We start from the raw sequence: 22,319 nt of genomic DNA, 5'->3' as shown, positions 1-22,319 counted from the left end.
CACAGGACACACACTCACACACTCACACACCCTGGACAGGACAGCAGTCCATCACAGGACACACACACACACTCACACACCCTGGACAGGACAGCAGTCCATCACAGGACACACACACACACACACCCTGGACAGGACACCAGTCCATCACAGGACACACACTCACACACCCTGGACAGGACACCAGTCCATTACAGGACACACACACACTCACACACCCTGGACAGGACACCAGTCCATCACAGGACACACACACACACACACCCTGGACAGGACACCAGTCCATTACAGGACACACACACACTCACACACCCTGGACAGGACACCAGTCCATCACAGGACACACACACACACACACCCTGGACAGGACACCAGTCCATTACAGGACACACACACACTCACACACCCTGGACAGGACACCAGTCCATCACAGGACACACACACACACACACCCTGGACAGGACACCAGTCCATCACAGGACACACACACACACACACACACACACACCCTGGACAGGACACCAATCCATCACAGGACACACACACACACTCACACACCCTGGAGAAGACAACAGTCCATCACAGGACACACACACACACACCCTGGACAGGACAGCAGTCCATCACAGGACACACACACACACTCACACACCCTGGAGAGGACAGCAGTCCATCACAGGGCACACACACACACTCACACACCCTGAACAGGACACCAGTCCATCACAGGGCACACTTTACCCACCTGAATGACTTTGGAAACCGGAGCACCCAGAAGAACCCGAGGGGAGAACATGCAGACTCCACACAGACAGGCCCCTCTTCATGCTATGACAAACATGTTACAGGCTCTTCTCTATACTTGTTAAAGGAGTGAGTTACATCTTCTTCAGAGCCTCCCCGAGGCGTGCTGTAGACTGAACACCAGTGTCGACTCTTCTCACAATGTCTCCCCCTGCTGTCCTCCCAGAGTCCAACAGCTCTAGGCTCAGCCTGCTCTACACCGGCGTGAAGCTCTGCGCTCTGACTGCAATGGTGTCGGCTGTGGTTGTGACCGAGGTCAAGGCCAGGCGCAGGGGTGAGTGAGGCCGAGAGAAGCCACCGGCTTCATTTCAGTGTCCTCCGGTCAGGACAGGAGGCTCTTCTGTACACAGAGGGGGGTGGGGGTGGGGAACAAGCCGCCCAGTCCGTGTGGTTGAAGCCGATACCCCGGCTTCTCTCCAGACACAGCTGGGTGGGCTCCTTGGATCAATTAACTACTAGCTACCAAACAGGTTAAATAACCCAGATGACCTCCTCTTATTCCTTATATTAGTCCTGTGAAAGCTACCATTGGTGCTGGGAGAGGTGTGAGTGGGGCCAGCAGGGGGCGCTCTCACCCTGCGGTCTGTGTGGGTCCTGATGCCCCAGTATAGTGACGGGGGACACTGGACTGTAAACAGGCGCCGTCCTTCGGAGGAGACGTCAAACCGAGGTCCTGACTCTCTGTGCTCATTAACAATCCCGGGGTGTCTCTGGAGAAGAGTAGGGGTGTTACCCCAGTGTCCTGGCCTGATTCAGACGAGATGTCTGAAGGACGGCGCCTCTTTACAGTCCAGTGTCCCCCGTCACTATACTGGGGCATCAGGACCCACACAGACCGCAGGGTGAGAGCGCCCCCTGCTGGCCCCACTCACACCTCTCCCAGCAGCCTCAGTTTTTCCCAGGAGTCTCCCCTCCAGGTACTGGCCAGGCTCACACCTGCTGGGGCTCCAGTGGGGAGGAGGGGGCTGTCAGGAGTGAGATGTATACAGACAAGAGGACGTATATAAATAAAAGGGGTGAAATGAGCTGGACGTCCTGCACTTGTAGCGTTACGATCAGAAAGTCAGATCATATGCTTGCAGTCGGCCTTCCATACCGTGGCTCTCCACAGCGGACTAAGTCACAGTCTTAGACACTTCGAGGAAGGTCTTCCTCACCTGACAGGTGCCCACTCCCTCTCAGGAGCTGGGTCTGGGGCTTGAGCGAGAGCCCCCTTCCCCTGCCGGTCGGAGAGCGGACACTGGCGGCCCGTGTCCCGGGGCTCCCGTCTCGGCCTGCGGCCTGCCCTGGGTGTCTGTCCAGTCGGCTCTTAACGACGCACGCCAGCTCGTTACTGGACCGTCTCAACAACTCCTCCTACGGACGTTTGTTTTTAACAAACTCTATTTTTATGGACTCAGAACCTGCGTCCAGAATGCTTTTATATTCCAGATTTACACTGTAGACGCTTATATATTCAAGTCTATGCCTCTATAGCGGAGTGGTGGAGCTGTGGCTCAGGATCTCTGCGCCTGGGGCTGGGAGGGGTTTCCTGGTTCGAATCCCGCGGCCCGCAGAGGAATCCTACTCCGTTGGGGCCCCCCCTGAGCGAGGCCCTGAACCCCAGCTGCTCCAGGTGGCGCTGTACAATGTCTGCCCCTGCGCTCTGACCCCCAGCTTCTCTCTCTCCCCCTGTCTGTGTGTCTCCTGGAGAGCCAGCTGGGGTCTGCGACAAGACCAATTCCTCATGCCAGACATTGTAAAGGGTTAATAAAGTGATCTTATTATTATTATGTTATATTCCAGGCTTATTATCCAGCCCTTGCTTAAATATTTCACATGCAAACACATTGCCTTTAAATCCTTTAATGGACAGGACGTGCATTATATGTGTATTTTTCATGAATTCAAGTGCCTGTCGGGTGAAAAGAGATTTGTGTTCTACATGAGAGTGGCACTGCTTGGACGCTGTTAAACTCAATGTGTGTGTCGTGTTTAATTCCTGTTTAGAAAATAAAACAGATAAAATGTCTTTAATCCTCTCCTGTGCTGGATGAATGTTGCACCGCTGCCCATTAATATCTTTGATCACTTTCAGTAACGGCTCTCTCTCCAGGACAGGGTCACAGACTGGGGGAGCTGGAGTCTGTCCCAGCAAGCAACAGGCACAAGGCAGGGCTCACCCTGGACAGGACAGCAGTCCATCACAGGACACACACACACTCACACACCCTGGACAGGACACCAGTCCATCACAGGACACACACACGCTCACACACCCTGGACAGGACAGCAGTCCATCACAGGACACACACACACTCACACACCCTGGACAGGACAGCAGTCCATCACAGGACACACACACACTCACACACACCCTGGACAGGACAGCAGTCCATCACAGGATACACACACACACTCACACACCCTGGACAGGAAACCAGTCCATCACAGGACACACACACTCACACACTCACACACCCTGGACAGGACAGCAGTCCATCACAGGACACACACATACACTCACACACCCTGGATAGGACACCAGTCCATCACAGGACACACACACACTCACACACCCTGGACAGGACAGCAGTCCATCACAGGACACACACACACTCACACACCCTGGACAGGACACCAGTCCATCACAGGACACACACACACACTCGCACACACACACGCACGCACGCACGCACGCACGCACACACACACACACACACAGACAGACCCTGGACAGGACACCAGTCCATCACAGGACACACACACACTCACTCACACACCCTGGACAGGACACCAGTCCATCACAGGACACACACACACACTCACACACCCTGGACAGGACACCAGTCCATCACAGGACACACACAGACACACACACACACCCTGGACAGGACACCAGTCCATCACAGGACACACACACACACTCACACACCCTGGACAGGACACCAGTCCATCACAGGACACACACAGACACACACACACACACCTGGGCCAGTTATCCCAGAAGCCCACCAACCCACCAGCACGTCTTTGGATTATGAGAGGAAACCAGAGCACCCAGAGGAAACGCAGGGAGAACATTCAAACTCCACACAGACAGCACCCCCCGGTCCAGAACTGAACCCAGGGCCCCAGCACTGCGCCACTGTACTGCCCTTTCAGTGAAACAATGAGACGAAAGCCTGACTTCCTGTTCCGAGCCTGAGAGGCTACTTTTCAAGGTCGATCTGTCTTGGTGTTGCAATCTGTTCCTCCTCGCCATGTGATTTCTGCTAAATGCCTAAAGAAACTTGAAGAGCTTTCCTTTAAGCAAAGACCTGCAGACAGCGAGAGGGAGGAGATCACAGAGAATCTCTCGGAAATAAACACACGCAACAGGACAGGAGACACGGTGAGAGAGAGGGGAGATCACAGAGGATCTCTCAGACATAAGCACACAGCAGGAAAGGAGACACAGTGAGAGAGAGGAGATCACAGAATCAGAAATAAGCGCACAATAGGAGAGGAGACACAGTGAGAGAGAGAGAGGAGATCACTCACATTTCTGAGAGATCCTCTGAAATAAGCACACAGCAGGACAGGAGACACAGTGAGAGAGTGGCGATCACAGAGAATCAGAAATAAGCGCACAATAGGACAGGAGACACAGCGAGAGAGAGGAGAGCACAGAGAATCTCTTGAGAAATAAACACAACAGGACAGGAAACACAGTGAGAGAGAGGAGATCACAGAGCATCACTCAGTCATAAACACACACAACAGGACAGGAGACACAGTGAGAGAGAGGAGATCACAGAGCATCCCTCAGTCATAAACACACACAGCAGGACAGGGGACACAGTGAGAGAGAGGAGAGCACAGAGAATCTCTTGAGAAATAAACACAACAGGACAGGAAACACATTGAGGGAGGGGAGATCACAGAGGATCTCTCAGAAATAAACGCACACAACAGGACAGGAGAGAGAGAGAGACAACAGAGACCTCCAGACAGATCGGATGGCACCGGGACCCTCCAGTAACCAAGAGTGCTACAGCTGTTCTTTTCCTGTCAAGGCATTGTCCTCTTGTGAAATCCAGGGCCTGACTCCTCTCTCTCCTTCTCCACCCCGCCCCCCCCCACACCACCATCATTTCCTTCCCCTTTCTGTCCCTTCATGTCCCAGCCAATCACCACCCCCCTGCCCACCCTGCACACACACACACACACAGACTCTCGTGCGCAGGTCCAGATCTCTCTCTCTCTCTGTCTGTGCTCGTGTGTGTGTGAGTTTGTCACGGCTGTCTCATGGTGACCTGGAGCAGCAGAAGACGGAGACGCGCCATGTGCCTCCTGTTCGTCAGGCTCCTGCTGGCGGCCACCTCCTGGGCCTTGGGCGCCGGTAAGGAGGCGGACCGGCTGTGTCTCCTCTCTCTCTCTCTCTCGCTCTCTGTCTCTCTGGAGATGGCCTTCTCCTCTCTCTCTGTGAGTGTGTGTGTCTGTGTGTTTCCTGTGTGTGCTCTCTCTTTCCAGCTGTGTCTCCTGTCTCTGGAGCTGTGTCCACCCTCTCTGGAACTGTGTGTCTCCTCTCTCTCTCTGAAGCTGTGTGTGCTCTCTCTCCAGCTGTGTCTCCTGTCTCTGGAGCTGTGTCCACCCTCCCTGGAACTGTGTGTCTCCTCTCTCTCTCTGAAGCTGTGTGTGCTCTCTTTCCAGCTGTGTCTCCTGTCTCTGGAGCTGTGTCCACCCTCCCTGGAACTGTGTGTCTCCTCTCTCTCTGGATCTGTGTATCTCCTCTCTCTCTGGAGCTGTGGGTCTCCTCTCTCTTTCTGAAGCTGTGTGTCTCCTCTCTCTCTGGAGCTGTGGGTCTCCTCTCTCTCTCTGAAACTGTGTGTGCTCTCTCTCTCGAGCTGTGTCTCCTGTCTCTCTGGAGATGTGTGCGCGCTCGGTCTCGAGCTGTGTCTCCTGTCTCTCTGGAGATGTGCGTCTCCTCTCTCTCTGGAGCTGTGTCTCTCTTCCTCTCGCTCTCTGCCTCTTGTTTTCATGGTGATTATACTGACATCTGTTCCTATTCTTATGGTGATGACTCTTAACATTATCGATGACGATGTTTATTTTGAAGGCTGCTCCTTATATCGTAACACTAACGATGATGATAGTGATTATATTGAAGGCTGCTCTCATTGTCCTGATGATGATTATATTGTTATCGTTAGTGATGATGAAGATGATGAGTATATCACAGCCTGTTGTCATTAGCATTATGGATGAAGATGAAGATTGTATTGAAGGCTGTTGTCCTTAGCATTATGGATGAAGATGATGGTGTCAGTTCTATTGAAGTCTGTTCTTTTTACTGTTGTTGATAAAGATGAAGATGATATTGACGGCTGTTATTAGCATCATTGACGGCGATGAAGATGGTGATTGTATTGAGGGCAGTTCTGATTAGCGTTATTGACGACGATGGTGGTGATTGTATTGAGGGCGGTTCTGATTAGCGTTATTGACGACGATGAAGATGGTGATTGTATTGAGGGCGGTTCTGATTAGCGTTATTGACGACGATGAAGATGGTGATTGTATTGAGGGCGGTTCTGATTAGCGTTATTGACGACGATAGTGGTGATTGTATTGAGGGCGGTTCTGATTAGCGTTATTGACGACGATGCTGGTGATTGTATTGAGGGCGGTTCTGATTAGTGTTATTGACGACGATGAAGATGGTGATTGTATTGAGGGCGGTTCTGATTAGCGTTATTGACGACGATGCTGGTGATTGTATTGAAGGCGGTTCTGATTAGCGTTATTGACGACGATGGTGGTGATTGTATTGAAGGCGGTTCTGATTAGCGTTATTGACGACGATGAAGATGGTGATTGTATTGAAGGCGGTTCTGATTAGCGTTATTGACGACGATGATGGTGATTGTATTGAAGGTGATTGCTTGCCCAGGGGCTGTAGCTGTGTGTGTGTGTCCTGTGATGGACTGGTGTCCTGTCCAGGGTGTGTGTGTGTGTGTGTGTGTGTGTGTGTGTGTGTGTGTGTGTGTGTGTGTGTGTGTCCATTTTGAGACGTGGGTGAGTTTCGTAGTGCAGCTACGCGGCATTGTACATAATGATCCTGTGGATCTGGAGAAGAACAGGATCTCCTCTCTCTCACCCCAGAGAGTCTCCAGCCCTGGTCTCCTCCCTCTCACCCCAGATGGTGTGGAAGAGGAGAAGGTCTCCTTGTTCTGACCCTAGAGAATGTGCCACTCAGCAGTGCTCAATGAATTATCCCACCTGGTATAATGACACTGCTGCCCAGACCTTCTCAATCTGATCAATTACATCTTTGTTGTTTCTCTTTCCCCAGGTGACATAGCATCAACTCTACCGGGAGGGGAGACACACTTCTCCTGCTCTGCTAAAGGACCAGAGGTCACCTGGGAGTGGGAGCCTCTGTATCCCAAGTGTGCAGGAGTGAAGTCAACGTGGACACTGATCTACAGCATCGACAGGAATGGGGCTCACAGGGTGGAGTCGGACAGGTTCAAGGGGAGACTGACAGTGACTGCAGGTCCGCAGAGCGGAGAGTTCAAACTGGTGCTGAAGGACGCAGTCATGAGCGACTCCGGGCTCTACAGCTGCTCCCCTTCGACAGGACCTGTCAGAGATCGTCTCAATCTGACTGTGACTGCAGGTAAATCATTCCCGCACGAATTAATACTTACTGACTTGATCACAGCTGGTCGAAAAACTCAAGCTCACACGCTCTGTGAATTCCCCTTACAGCTGAGCTTTTAGTAACAACACAGCCAAGACCTGTTGATCAGAGATGGGCCACCGGTGCCGGGTTAGATCCGGCTCATCTGAAGCAGGGGGTTATTTTTTTTCACCGGGAAATAAAGGTGTTCCTTTGAACCCCATCCCTTCGCAGACTTTAAATCTCATTTGTCGTATTCAGTTGAGACTGAAATTCACCCAGGCTGATTGTTCAAATGATATCGGATTAATGGCGCTCGCAAATGAGATCAAAATCGGATTTTCGAACTTTTGAATAGTGTAAATAGGCTCACCGGGTGACAGTGAGTTCATTCATGATGCGATTGGCAAGGGGCTTGATCGGTAGACTGGATGTAGCAGAACCGGAAGACTATATTGACTGAAGACTGAAGCTAACAAAGGCCTCCCAGTACTGTAAATAGGCTCGCTGGGTGTCAGCGAGTTGATTCATTACGTTATAGGCCAGAGTGGGGGAGTTGATTCTGTGTTCTCACATGGGCCTGAATTAGCGGCGTTGGTCCGTGAACGGGGCTTCACTGGGTCAGCTGGTGGTGGGGTTTGGACCAGCAGTGGTCTTGGGTCAGTCGGCTCCTACCGATAGATCAGGCCGCTGGCTCCCTGCAGCGCTTCAGTGCCCCATAGTCAGCTGCTGTGGATTCTCTCCTCTTTTCCTCCTGCAGGTTGTCACAGGGGCTTCAGACTGACTCCGGCTTCCCAGAACGTCACACCCAAACTGGGAGAGCCTTTCAGTTTCTATTGCACTGCCTGTGATGGTACAGAGTTGCCCTCTGACAGCTTTGACTGGATTGTCAGTGGGCGGCCTATCAGTACAGACTCCAGCGGGTACCTGCTGGGTCGGAAATCTCTGTCTGTCCTGGCGGTGGACGAGAGAATCGAGGGAGGAGTGAGCTGTGGCACTGGGGGTCAGAGGTCAGAGCTGTGCCCGAGAGTGGACCGTCCCTCTGGGCAGGACAGCCCGTCCACTGTGTCCACCGCGACCCTACAACCCAGAGACCAGACCGCTGTGTCCACGTCTCCCCTACAGCCCACAAACCAGACCGCCGAGACAGAAACAGGTGAGTGAGGACGTTCTGACCCTCGTTAGTGTTTTACTGGACCGGCTGGACTGCAGGCCTCAATGCAGGCTTTGTGATAGAATACTGGACTGTCCAGCATGTGTCAAGAGCTGGTAACTGACCAGTAACTGACCGACACAGTCTTATCAGTGAGACATGTAGGTCTGTATGAGTGACCAGTGCCCGTCAGGAGCTGCTAACTGACCAGTAACTGACCGACACAGTCTTATCAGTGAGACATGTAGGTCTGTATGAGTGACCAGTGCCTGTCAGGAGCTGCTAACTGACCAGTAACTGGCCGACACAGTCTTATCAGTGAGACATGTAGGTCTGTATGAGTGACCAGTGCCCGTCAAGAGCTGCTAACTGACCAGTAACTGACCAACACAGTCTTATCAGTGAGACATGTAGGTCTGTATGAGTGACCAGTGCCTGTCAAGAGCTGCTAACTGACCAGTAACTGACCGACACAGTCTTATCAGTGAGACATGTAGGTCTGTATGAGTGACCAGTGCCTGTCAGGAGCTGGTAACTGACCAGTAACTGACCAACACAGTCTTATCAGTGTGACATGTAGGTCTGTATGAGTGACCAGTGCCTGTCAGGAGCTTCTAACTGACCAGTAACTGACCAACACAGTCTTATCAGCTAACTGACCAGTAACTGACCAACACAGTCTTATCAGTGAGACATGTAGGTCTGTATGAGTGACCAGTGCCTGTCAAGAGCTGCTAACTGACCAGTAACTGACCAACACAGTCTTATCAGTGAGACATGTAGGTCTGTATGAGTGACCAGTGCCTGTCAGGAGCTGCTAACTGACCAGTAACTGACCGACACAGTCTTATCAGTGAGACATGTAGGTCTGTATGAGTGACCAGTGCCTGTCAAGAGCTGCTAACTGACCAGTAACTGACCAACACAGTTGCATGAGGAACTGGTCTTGTCGCAGACCCCAGCTGGCTCTCCAGGAGACACACAGACGGGGGGAGAGAGAGAAGCTGGGGGTCAGAGCGCAGGGGCAGACATTGTACAGCGCCACCTGGAGCAGCTGGGGTTCAGGGCCTCGCTCGGGGGGCGGCCCCAACGGAGTAGGATTCCTCTGCCGGCCGCGGGATTCGAACCGGCAAACCCCTTCAGACCCCAGGCGCAGAGATCCTGAGCCCCAGCTCCACCGCGCTCTCTGATGGGCCCTAGAACGTACAGAAGCTGTTGGCTTCAACTCCGGATATGAATCGGGGAGCCGAAACACCTCAATCGATTTCTAGCGGGGGTGAACATGGGCTCCGGCAGTTACGCAGTGCCGATATTCGTGATGTGTGTGTCCTGTGATGGACTGGTGTCCTGTCCAGGGTGTGTGAGTGTGTGTGTCCTGTGATGGACTGGTGTCCTGTCCAGGGTGTGTGTGTGTGTCCTGTGATGGACTGGTGTCCTGTCCAGGGTGTGTGAGTGTGTGTGTCCTGTGATGGACTGGTGTCCTGTCCAGGGTGTGTGTGTGTGTCCTGTGATGGACTGGTGTCCTGTCCAGGGTGTGTGTGTGTGTCCTGTGATGGACTGGTGTCCTGTCCAGGGTGTGTGAGTGTGTGTGTGTGTGTGTGTCCTGTGATCGACTTCTGTCCTGTCCATGGTGTGTGAGTGTGTCCTGTGATGGACTGCTGTCCTGTCCAGGGTGTGTGAGTGTGTGGTGTGTGTCCTGTAATGGACTGCTGTCCTGTCCAGGGTTTGTGAGTGTGTGTGTGTCCTGTGATGGACTGGTGTCACATCCAGGGTGTAGGGACTGGGAGGGGTTTGCCGGTTCGAATCCCGCGGCCGGCAGAGGAATCCTACTCCGTCTGGGCCCCCCTGAGCGAGGCCCTGAACCCCAGCTGCTCCAGGTGGCGCTGTACAATGTCTGCCCCTGCGCTCTGACCCCCAGCTTCTCTCTCTCCCTGTCTGTGTGTCTCCTGGAGAGCCAGCTGGGGTCTGCGACAAGACCGATTCCTCATGCCAGACATTGTAAAAGGTTAATAAAGTGATATTATTGATCATATTGACCGTTGTGTCGCGCCCCCTGTCCTCCTGCTTCAGCGCCAGGCCGATCCGAACTGGGGGGACCGGCTCTGGTGTTGGGGATCCTGGCCGGCGCGCTGCTGGCCGCCATCGGCCTGGGGGCGGCGGCAGCGGCGTGGTCCCGCAAGAGAGACCGGTGAGTCCCAGTCGGTCCCGGAAGTCCGGAGAAATCGGCCGAACGAGAGGTTTCCGGACCCCCCCCGGGGGGGCGCCGCGCCGACGACGAAAGAGGGGAAAAAGTTTCGTTTAAAAAATAAAAACGAAAGCAATTCAAGTAAACGGGGGTCCACGCGTTGGGAATGAGGGAACGGGAGACGTTCCCGGACGTTCTTAATTACTTAATTGATGGCGAAGGCACCAGGCGTCCTCCCCGGTGTCTATCGGATCTTTGGCGAGGAAGAGATTTCGGATTCCGATTTCCCGGGAAAAACCGAGGAAGCCTTCAATTGATTGGCTGTTTTTTTTTCTCCCCCTGCCCCCAGTGAGAGGAAGAGGAGCGCTGAGCCCCCAGGTGAGGCTCTCTCTCTGTCTCTGTGCAGGCCGAGCCCTCGGCTGTTCGGCGTGGAGGTGTCTGGGGGGCTGATTAAACTGCGAACCCGGTGATCTCTGAGTTCAGATTGTGATCGTTCTGATGGAGGGGGATTGTTGAAGTCAACTTACAGCTCAGGGGTCCCCCAGTCCAGTGAGTCTCATAGCTCAGGGGACCCCAGTCCAGTGAGTCTTACAGCTCAGGGGTCCCCAGTCCAGTGAGTCTCACAGCTCAGGGGTCCCCCAGTCCAGTGAGTCTTATAGCTCAGGGGTCCCCAATCCTGATACTGGGGACCCCAGTCCAGTGAGTCTTATAGCTCAGGGGTCCCCAGTCCAGTGAGTCTTATAGCTCAGGGGTCCCCAGTCCTGTGAGTCTCATAGCTCAGGGGTCCCCAATCCAGTGAGTCTTATAGCTCAGGGGTCCCCAGTCCAGTGAGTCTTATAGCTCAGGGGTCCCCAATCCAGTGAGTCTTATAGCTCAGGGGTCCCCAATCCTGATACTGGGGACCCCAGTCCAGTGAGTCTAACAGCTCAGGGGTCCCCAGTCCAGTGAGTCTTATAGCTCAGGGGTCCCCAATCCTGATACTGGGGACCCCAGTCCAGTGAGTCTTACAGCTCAGGGGTCCCGTCCAGTGAGTCTTATAGCTCAGGGGTCCCCCAGTCCAGTGAGTCTTATAGCTCAGGGGACCCCAGTCCAGTGAGTCTTATAGCTCAGGGGTCCCCAATCCAGTGAGTCTTATAGCTCAGGGGTCCCCAATCCTGATACTGGGGACTCCAGTCCAGTGAGTCTTATAGCTCAGGGGTCCCCAGTCCAGTGAGTCTTATAGCTCAGGGGTCCCCAGTCCAGTGAGTCTTACAGCTCAGGGGTCCCCAGTCCAGTGAGTCTTATAGCTCAGGGGTCCCCCCAGTCCAGTGAGTCTTATAGCTCAGGGGTCCCCCAGTCCAGTGAGTCTTATAGCTCAGGGGTCCCCAGTCCAGTGAGTTTCATAGCTCAGGATACCCCAGTCCAGTGAGTCTCACAGCTCAGGGGTCCCCAGTCCAGTGAGTCTCACAGCTCAGGGGTCCCCCAGTCCAGTGAGTCTCACAGCTCAGGGGGTCCCCAGTCCAGTGAGTCTTATAGCTCAGGGGTCCCCAGTCCAGTGAGTCTTATAGCTCAGGGATCCCCAGTCCAGTGAGTCTCACAGCTCAGGGGTCCCCCAGTCCAGTGAGTCTAACAACTCAGGGGTCCCCAGTCCAGTGAGTCTCATAGCTCAGGGGTCCCCAATCCTGATACTGGGGACCCCAGTCCAATGAGTCTTACAGCTCAGGGGTCCCCCAGTCCAGTGAGTCTCATAGCTCAGGGGACCCCAGTCCAGTGAGTCTTACAGCTCAGGGGACCCCAGTCCAGTGAGTCTCATAGCTCAGGGGTCCCCCAGTCCAGTGAGTCTCACAGCTCAGGGGTCCCCCAGTCCAGTGAGTCTTATAGCTCAGGGGTCCCCAGTCCAGTGAGTCTTATAGCTCAGGGGTCCCCAGTCCAGTGAGTCTCATAGCTCAGGGGTCACCAGTCCAGTGAGTCTCATAGCTCAGGGGACCCCAGTCCAGTGAGTCTTACAGCTCAGGGGTCCCGTCCAGTGAGTCTTACAGCTCAGGGGTCCCCAGTGCAGTGAGTCTTACAGCTCAGGGGTCCCCAGTCCAGTGAGTCTTATAGCTCAGGGGTCCCCCAGTCCAGTGAGTCTTATAGCTCAGGGGTCCCCAGTCCAGTGAGTCTCACAGCTCAGGGGTCCCCAGTCCAGTGAGTCTCACAGCTCAGGGGACCCCAGTCCAGTGAGTCTCACAGCTCAGGGGTCCCCCAGTCCAGTGAGTCTTATAGCTCAGGGGTCCCCAGTCCAGTGAGTCTCACAGCTCAGGGGTCCCCAGAGTGCTGCCCTCAGGTGTGTGACTGTGCAGCCTCCGGCGCCACATGGTCACTCTCCCACAATCCCTCAGCCTGCTCTTCAGCTCCAGGGCGCCTCACCCCCAGGTGTTCATCACAGCTGTGTGTCTGCTTCATTTCTGACAGGGCCAGGTCAAACCGTCCCCTTACAGGTGAGTCCAAGACGCCGCTTTTATTAACACATGTGTCTAGTCTGAGAGCCATGAGCAAAATTCAGTGGAGGCGCATTTAACACTGAGAACGGGGAGGGGGAGAGGCAGTTCTTTACACAGAGGGTGGTGGGGGTGGGGAACAAGCTGTGTGGTTGAAGCCGATACCCCGGCTTCTCTCCAGACACAGCTGGGTGAGCTCCTCCAGTCAGGACAGGGGGCTCTTCTGTACACAGAGGGGGGCGGGGGTGGGGAACAAGCGGCCCGGCCCTGTGGTTGAAGCCGATACCCTGGCTTCTCTCCAGGCACAGCTGGGTGAGCTCCTCCAGTCAGGACAGGGGGCTCTTCTGTACACAGAGGGGGGTGGGGGTGGGGAACAAGCCGCCCAGTCCGTGTGGTTGAAGCTGATACCCCGGCTTCTCTCCAGACACAGCTGGGTGAGCTCCTCCAGTCAGGACAGGAGGCTCTTCTGTACACAGAGGGGGGTGGGGGTGGGGAACAAGCCGCCCAGCCCCTGTGGTTGAAGCCGATACCCCGGCTTCTCTCCAGACACAGCTGGGTGAGCTCCTGCAGTCAGGACAGGGGGCTCTTCTGTACACAGAGGGTGGCGGGGGTGGGGAACAAGCCGCCCAGCCCCTGTGGTTGAAGCCGATACCCTGGCTTCTCTCCAGACACAGCTGGGTGAGCTCCTCCAGTCAGGACAGGGGGCTCTTCTGTACACAGAGGGGGGTGGGGGTGGGGAACAAGCCGCCCAGCCCCTGTGGTTGAAGCCGATACCCCGGCTTCTCTCCAGACACAGCTGGGTGAGCTCCTCCAGTCAGGACAGGGGGCTCTTCTGTACACAGAGGGGGGCGGGGGTGGGGAACAAGCTGCCCAGCCCTGTGGTTGAAGCCGATACCCCGGCTTCTCTCCAGACACAGCTGGGTGAGCTCCTCCAGTCAGGACAGGGGGCTCTTCTGTACACAGAGGGGGGCGGGGGTGGGGAACAAGCTGCCCAGCCCTGTGGTTGAAGCCGATACCCCGGCTTCTCTCCAGACACAGCTGGGTGAGCTCCTCCAGTCAGGACAGGGGGCTCTTCTGTACACAGAGGGGGGTGGGGGTGGGGAACAAGCCGCCCAGCCCCTGTGGTTGAAGCCGATACCCTGGGGCTTCTCTCACACAGACACAGCTGGGTGAGCTCCTCCAGTCAGGACGTGCTTGAAACTGTCCCTATGAAACTCCCCCTATATCCCAAACTTTCTCTCTCTCTCTCTCTGTAAACGCCCCCTGACCTCTGATTTCTCTCCCTCTGTCCATCGCAGACTCCGGAAGAGACCGTCTACACCACGGTGGCCGAGAAACCCACGGTAAGTCTCGGGTGTTCCGGTCGGTCAGTCCCGAAACCCCACCCCCCCCCCCACCAGCCAGAGCTCGGCTCTGGCGAGTCCCTCACGATGGAGGGCTCCTGAGCTGGGGCAGCAGGGCTCCCTGCTCCTCTCCAGGTGTGGCAGGCAGTGTGATCACGAGCTCGGGCCCACGCGACTCGCTGAGAGAGCTGCCCTACTTTGGGGACTGTAGCAAAGCCCTTTAATGCAGGTCTGCCAGCAGCCACGTCACCCTGCAACTCACAACTGGCAGCCCCACTGGAGCCCAGCAGGCGTGAGCCTGGCCAGTACCTGGAGGGGAGACTCCTGGGGAAAACTGAGGCTGCTGCTGCTGGGAGAGGTGTGAGTGGGGGCCAGCAGGGGGCGCTCTCACCCTGCGGTCTGTGTGGGTCCTGACGCCCCAGTATAGTGACGGGGGACACTGGGCTGTAAACAGGCGCCGTCCTTCGGATGAGACGTCAAACCGAGGTCCTTACGCGGATAAACACGCTTCCTGATCGGCCCCCCCCTTCTCTTTCTCCCCCTCCCAGGACCCAGATGAGGTCCAGTACACCACCGTGGGTCTCAAAACCCAGGGGGCGACTCCGAAAACCCCCCGGCCAGCGGAGGACAGTGTCATCTATTCTTCCGTTGTCGCCGAACAGCACCACCCGGTGGGCAGGGTGGGAACCTCTATCAGCGACGACGACCGAGTCTAGTTTTTCAGCCCTCGGCTGGAAGGCAAGGAGCCTTGACATTCGGGGGGCGTTTTTGGGGGAAAGAAAAAAACCAGGAGACGCGTCTTTACACCGAGAGTGGCGGGGGGCTGCAGCTGTGGGGAGGCCCACCGTGCCGATGGGATTCTCGGATTCCTCTCCTCGCGATCCGGTCGGCCCATCGGCCCATCCTCCTCCTCTCGAGGACCCCTCCCAGGTGTTTCTCTTCAAGCTCTTTTCCGTTATCCAGCGGGAAACCTTTGAAAGACCGCAGGCCGCGACCTTCTGATCCCAGATCGCCTGGACCCGAGCTAAGAGGGATTTCGCCACACGGAACCATGTAGAAATGCTCAGGATGTTTTCGACATGGTTTCCAGTCTTTTTTTTTGGAATGAATAAAAAATGAATTACTGGATTAACGGTCCACAATTGTTGTGATTCTATTAATTCACTAGCAGGGGTCACTGTGCGCCTCCAAGGTGGGGTTACTGGTGCAGAGTGATCGCTGTGCGTCTCCCAGGTGGGGCTACTGGTGCAGAGTGATCGCTGTGCGTCTCCCAGGTGGGGCTACTGGTGCAGAGTGATTGCTGTGCGTCTCCCTGGTGGGGTTACTGGTGCAGAATGATCACTGTGCGTCTCTTAGGTGGGGTTACTGGTGCAGAATGATCGCTGTGCGTCTCCCAGGTGGGGTTACTGGTGCAGAATGATCGCTGTGCGTCTCCCAGGTGGGGTTACTGGTGCAGAATGATCGCTGTGCGTCTCCCAGGTGGGGCTACTGGTGCAGAGTGATCACTGTGCGTCTCCCTGGTGGGGTTACTGGTGCAGAATGATCACTGTGCGTCTCCCTGGTGGGGTTACTGGTGCAGAATGGTCGCTGTGCGTCTCCCAGGTGGGGTTACTGGTGCAGAATGATCACTGTGCGTCTCCCAGGTGGGGTTACTGGTGCAGAATGATCGCTGTGCGTCTCCCAGGTGGGGTTACTGGTGCAGAATGATCGCTGTGCGTCTCCTAGGTAGGGTTACTGGTGCAGAATGATCACTGTGCGTCTCTCAGGTGGGGTTACTGGTGCAAAATGATCGCTGTGCGTCTCTTAGGTGGGGTTACTGGTGCAGAATGATCGCTGTGCGTCTCCCAGGTGGGGCTACTGGTGCAGAATGATCACTGTGCGTCTCCCAGGTGGGGCTACTGGTGCAGAATGATCGCTGTGCGTCTCTTAGGTGGGGTTACAGGTGCAGAATGATCACTGTGTGTCTCCCAGGTGGGGCTACTGGTGCAGAATGATCACTGTGCGTCTCCCAGGTGGGGTTACTGGTGCAGAATGATCGCTGTGCGTCTCTTAGGTGGGGCTGCTGGTGCAGAATGGTCGCTGTGCGTCTCCCAGGTGGGGTTACTGGTGCAGAGTGATCGCTGTGTGTCTCCCAGGTGGGGTTGCTGGTGCAGAATGATCGCTGTGCGTCTCCCAGGTGGGGTTACTGGTGCAGAATGATCGCTGTGCGTCTCCCAGGTGGGGCTACTGGTGCAGAATGATCGCTGTGCGTCTCCCAGGTGGGGTTGCTGGTGCAGAATGATCACTGTGCGTCTCCCAGGTGAGGTTGCTGGTGCAGAATGATCGCTGTGCGTCTCCCAGGTGGGGTTACTGCTGCAGGATGATCGCTGTGCGTCTCCCAGGTGGGGTTACTGGTGCAGAGTGATCGCTGTGCGTCTCCCAGGTACAGTTACTGGTGCAGAATGATCACTGTGCGTCTCCCAGGTACAGTTACTGGTGCAGAATGATCACTGTGCGTCTCCCAGGTGGGGTTACTGGTGCAGAATGATCGCTGTGCGTCTCTTAGGTGGGGTTACAGGTGCAGAATGGTCGCTGTGCGTCTCCCAGGTGTGGTTACTGGTGCAGAGTGATCGCTGTGCGTCTCCCAGGTGGGGTTGCTGGTGCAGAATGATCGCTGTGCGTCTCCCAGGTGGGGCTACTGGTGCAGAGTGATCACTGTGTGTCTCCCTGGTGGGGTTACTGGTGCAGAGTGATCGCTGTGCGTCTCCCAGGTGGGGCTACTGGTGCAGAGTGATCGCTGTGCGTCTCCCTGGTGGGGTTACTGGTGCAGAATGATCACTGTGCGTCTCTTAGGTGGGGTTACTGGTGCAGAATGATCGCTGTGCGTCTCCCAGGTGGGGTTACTGGTGCAGAATGATCGCTGTGCGTCTCCCAGGTAGGGTTACTGGTGCAGAATGATCACTGTGCGTCTCTCAGGTGGGGTTACTGGTGCAGAATGATCGCTGTGCGTCTCTTAGGTGGGGTTACTGGTGCAGAATGATCGCTGTGCGTCTCCCAGGTGGGGCTACTGGTGCAGAATGATCACTGTGCGTCTCCCAGGTGGGGTTACTGCTGCAGGATGATCGCTGTGTGTCTCCCAGGTGGGGTTGCTGGTGCAGAATGATCGCTGTGCGTCTCCCAGGTGGGGTTACTGGTGCAGAATGATCGCTGTGCGTCTCCCAGGTGGGGCTACTGGTGCAGAAGGATCGCTGTGCGTCTCCCAGGTGGGGTTACTGGTGCAGAATGATCGCTGTGCGTCTCCCAGGTGGGGTTACTGCTGCAGGATGATCGCTGTGCGTCTCCCAGGTGGGGTTACTGGTGCAGAGTGATCGCTGTGCGTCTCCCAGGTACAGTTACTGGTGCAGAATGATCACTGTGCGTCTCCCAGGTACAGTTACTGGTGCAGAATGATCACTGTGCGTCTCCCAGGTGGGGTTACTGGTGCAGAATGATCGCTGTGCGTCTCTTAGGTGGGGTTACAGGTGCAGAATGATCACTGTGCGTCTCCCAGGTGGGGTTACTGGTGCAGAGCGATCGCTGTGCGTCTCCCAGGTGGGGCTACTGGTGCAGAGTGATCACTGTGTGTCTCCCTGGTGGGGTTACTGCTGCAGGATGATCGCTGTGCGTCTCCCAGGTGGGGCTACTGGTGCAGAGTGACTGCTGTGCGTCTCCCAGGTGGGGCTACTGGTGCAGAATGATCGCTGTGCGTCTCCAAGGTGGGGTTACTGGTGCAGAATGATCGCTGTGCGTCTCTTAGGTGGGGTTACTGCTGCAGGATGATCGCTGTGCGTCTCCCAGGTGGGGCTACTGGTGCAGAGTGACTGCTGTGCGTCTCCCAGGTGGGGCTACTGGTGCAGAATGATCGCTGTGCGTCTCCAAGGTGGGGTTACTGGTGCAGAATGATCGCTGTGCGTCTCTTAGGTGGGGTTACTGGTGCAGAATGATCGCTGTGTGTCTCCCAGGTGGGGTTACTGGTGCAGAGTGATCGCTGTGTGTCTCCCAGGTGGGGTTACTGGTGCAGAGTGATCACTGTGCGTCTCCCAGGTGGGGTTACTGATGCAGAATGATCGCTGTGCGTCTCTTAGGTGGGGTTACTGGTGCAGAATGATCGCTGTGCGTCTCCCAGGTGGGGTTACTGGTGCAGAGTGATCGCTGTGTGTCTCCCAGGTGGGGTTGCTGGTGCAGAATGATCGCTGTGCGTCTCCCAGGTGGGGTAACTGGTGCAGAATGATCGCTGTGCGTCTCCCAGGTGGGGCTACTGGTGCAGAATGATCGCTGTGCGTCTCCCAGGTGGGGTTGCTGGTGCAGAATGATCACTGTGCGTCTCCCAGGTGAGGTTGCTGGTGCAGAATGATCGCTGTGCGTCTCCCAGGTGGGTTTACTGGTGCAGAATGATCGCTGTGCGTCTCCCAGGTGGGGTTACTGGTGCAGAATGATCGCTGTGCGTCTCCCAGGTAGGGTTACTGGTGCAGAATGATCACTGTGCGTCTCCCAGGTGGGGTTACTGGTGCAGAATGATCGCTGTGCGTCTCCCAGGTGGGGTTACTGGTGCAGAATGATCGCTGTGCGTCTCCCAGGTGGGGTTACTGGTGCAGAATGATCACAGTGCGTCTCCCAGGTAGGGTTACTGGTGCAGAGTGATCGCTGTGCGTCTCCTAGGTGGGGTTACTGGTGCAGAATGATCACTGTGCGTCTCCCAGGTGGGGTTACTGGTGCAGAATGATCGCTGTGCGTCTCCCAGGTGGGGTTACTGGTGCAGAATGATCACTGTGCGTCTCCCAGGTGGGGTTACAGGTGCAGAATGATCGCTGTGCGTCTCCCAGGTGGGGTTACTGGTGCAGAATGATCGCTGTGCGTCTCTTAGGTGGGGTTACTGGTGCAGAATGATCACTATGCGTCTCCCAGGTGGGGTTACTGGTGCAGAGTGATCACTATGCGTCTCCCAGGTGGGGTTACTGGTGCAGAGTGATCGCTGTGCGTCTCCCAGGTGGGGCTACTGGTGCAGAGTGATCACTATGCGTCTCCCAGGTGTTAAGTCCTAAAGAGTCCTTGTGGTATTTATTATTATTATTATTATTATTATTATGGGGGCACACCCTGTCTCACCCGTGACGCTGTGCTGGACTATGTGGTTGCAGCTGGACAGAAGAGTGTTCAGTAATAATAATTATTATGATCTGCATCAGCGGAGTGTTCAGTAGGAGTGTGTCCAGCCTTGTTTGTGTTCTCCTGGACGAGAGGGAACAGGAGTGTGTGTTTACTGTGTGTGTGAGAGGGAACAGGAGTGTGTGTTTACTGTGTGTGTGAGAGGGAACAGGGGTGTGTGTTTACTGTGTGTGAGAGAGGGAACAGGAGTGTGTGTTTACTGTGTGTGTGTGAGGGAACAGGAGTGTGTGTTTACTGTGTGTGTGAGAGGGAACAGGAGTGTGTGTTTACTGTGTGTGTGTGAGAACAGGAGTGTGTGTTTACTGTGTGTGTGAGAGGGAACAGGAGTGTGTGTTTACTGTGTGTGTGAGAGGGAACAGGAGTGTGTGTTTACTGTGTGTGTGAGAGAGGGAACAGGAGTGTGTGTTTACTGTGTGTGTGAGAGGGAACAGGAGTGTGTGTTTACTGTGTGTGTGAGAGGGAACAGGAGTGTGTGTGTTTACTGTGTGTGTGTGTGAGGGAACAGGAGTGTGTGTTTACTGTGTGTGTGAGAGAGGGAACAGGAGTGTGTGTTTACTGTGTGTGAGAGAGGGAACAGGAGTGTGTGTTTACTGTGTGTGTGTGAGGGAACAGGAGTGTGTGTTTACTGTGTGTGAGAGAGAGGGAACAGGGGTGTGTGTTTACTGTGTGTGTGAGAGAGGGAACAGGAGTGTGTGTTTACTGTGTGTGTGTGAGAGGGAACAGGAGTGTGTGTTTACTGTGTGTGCGAGAGGGAACAGGAGTGTGTGTTTACTGTGTGTGTGTGAGGGAACAGGAGTGTGTGTTTACTGTGTGTGTGTGAGGGAACAGGAGTGTGTGTTTACTGTGTGTGAGAGAGGGAACAGGAGTGTGTGTTTACTGTGTGTGTGAGAGAGGGAACAGGAGTGTGTGTTTACTGTGTGTGTGAGAGAGGGAACAGGAGTGTGTGTTTACTGTGTGTGTGTGAGAGGGAACAGGAGTGTGTGTTTACTGTGTGTGTGAGAGGGAACAGGAGTGTGTGTTTACTGTGTGTGTGTGAGGGAACAGGAGTGTGTGTTTACTGTGTGTGAGAGAGGGAACAGGAGTGTGTGTTTACTGTGTGTGTGAGAGGGAACAGGAGTGTGTGTTTACTGTGTGTGTGTGAGAGGGAACAGGAGTGTGTGTTTACTGTGTGTGTGAGAGGGAACAGGAGTGTGTGTGTTTACTGTGTGTGTGTGTGAGGGAACAGGAGTGTGTGTTTACTGTGTGTGTGAGAGAGGGAACAGGAGTGTGTGTTTACTGTGTGTGTGAGAGGGAACAGGGGTGTGTGTTTACTGTGTGTGTGAGAGGGAACAGGAGTGTGTGTTTACTGTGTGTGTGAGAGGGAACAGGAGTGTGTGTTTACTGTGTGTGTGAGAGGGAACAGGAGTGTGTGTTTACTGTGTGTGAGAGGGAACAGGAGTGTGTGTTTACTGTGTGTGAGAGGGAACAGGAGTGTGTGTTTACTGTGTGTGTGTGAGGGAACAGGAGTGTGTGTTTACTGTGTGTGTGAGGGAACAGGAGTGTGTGTTTACTGTGTGTGTGAGAGGGAACAGGAGTGTGTGTTTACTGTGTGTGAGAGGGAACAGGAGTGTGTGTTTACTGTGTGTGTGAGAGGGAACAGGAGTGTGTGTTTACTGTGTGTGTGAGAGAACAGGAGTGTGTGTTTACTGTGTGTGTGAGAGGGAACAGGAGTGTGTGTTTACTGTGTGTGTGAGAGGGAACAGGAGTGTGTGTTTACTGTGTGTGTGTGAAAGGGAACAGGAGTGTGTGTTTACTGTGTGTGAGAGGGAACAGGAGTGTGTGTTTACTGTGTGTGTGTGAGAGGGAACAGGAGTGTGTGTTTACTGTGTGTGTGAGAGGGAACAGGAGTGTGTGTTTACTGTGTGTGTGAGAGAACAGGAGTGTGTGTTTACTGTGTGTGTGTGAGAGGGAACAGGAGTGTGTGTTTACAGTGTGTGAGAGAGAGGGAACAGGAGTGTGTGTTTACTGTGTGTGTGAGGGAACAGGAGTGTGTGTTTACTGTGTGTGTGAGGGAACAGGAGTGTGTGTGTTTACTGTGTGTGTGTGAGGGAACAGGAGTGTGTGTTTACTGTGTGTGTGAGGGAACAGGAGTGTGTGTTTACTGTGTGTGAGAGAGAGGGAACAGGAGTGTGTGTTTACTGTGTGTGTGAGAGGGAACAGGGGTGTCTGTTTACTGTGTGTGTGAGGGAACAGGAGTGTGTGTGTTTACTGTGTGTGTGTGAGGGAACAGGAGTGTGTGTTTACTGTGTGTGAGAGGGAACAGGAGTGTGTGTTTACTGTGTGTGAGAGAGAGGGAACAGGAGTGTGTGTTTACTGTGTGTGTGAGGGAACAGGAGTGTGTGTTTACTGTGTGTGTGAGGGAACAGGAGTGTGTGTGTTTACTGTGTGTGTGTGAGGGAACAGGAGTGTGTGTTTACTGTGTGTGTGAGAGGGAACAGGAGTGTGTGTTTACTGTGTGTGTGTGAGAGGGAACAGGAGTGTGTGTTTACTGTGTGTGTGAGAGGGA

The 22,319-nt window shown here is 54.7% G+C and overlaps 1 protein-coding gene across 6 annotated transcripts in view; it reads left to right on the top strand.

Moving 5' to 3' along the window:
* LOC148662558 (uncharacterized) overlaps positions 1–15,718 on the top strand; it is a 20,555-nt gene extending 4,837 nt beyond the window's left edge. Inside the window, exons 4-10 of one of the 6 annotated variants that reach the window (XM_088631253.1) lie at positions 7,121–7,447; positions 8,211–8,606; positions 10,674–10,791; positions 11,138–11,166; positions 13,222–13,247; positions 14,546–14,590; positions 15,139–15,435. In XM_088631253.1, the coding sequence (XP_088487379.1) occupies positions 7,121–7,447; positions 8,211–8,606; positions 10,674–10,791; positions 11,138–11,166; positions 13,222–13,247; positions 14,546–14,590; positions 15,139–15,306 (1,109 nt within the window). In that variant the 3' untranslated portion in view covers positions 15,307–15,435. Of the gene's footprint in view, positions 1–7,120; positions 7,448–8,210; positions 8,607–10,673; positions 10,792–11,137; positions 11,167–13,148; positions 13,248–14,545; positions 14,591–15,138 lie in introns of all 6 variants that reach the window. The other 5 variants (XM_088631255.1, XM_088631252.1, XM_088631254.1 and 2 more) reach the window with 5 other exon arrangements.
* Positions 15,719–22,319: the final 6,601 nt, after the last annotated feature.

This window comes from Lepisosteus platostomus, chromosome 5 (assembly GCF_059453375.1).
Source record: "Lepisosteus platostomus isolate fLepPlt1 chromosome 5, fLepPlt1.hap1, whole genome shotgun sequence".
Lineage (NCBI taxonomy): Eukaryota > Metazoa > Chordata > Actinopteri > Semionotiformes > Lepisosteidae > Lepisosteus > Lepisosteus platostomus.
Note: the sequence above shows the minus strand (reverse complement) of the source record. Positions and strands in the feature narration are given on the sequence as shown.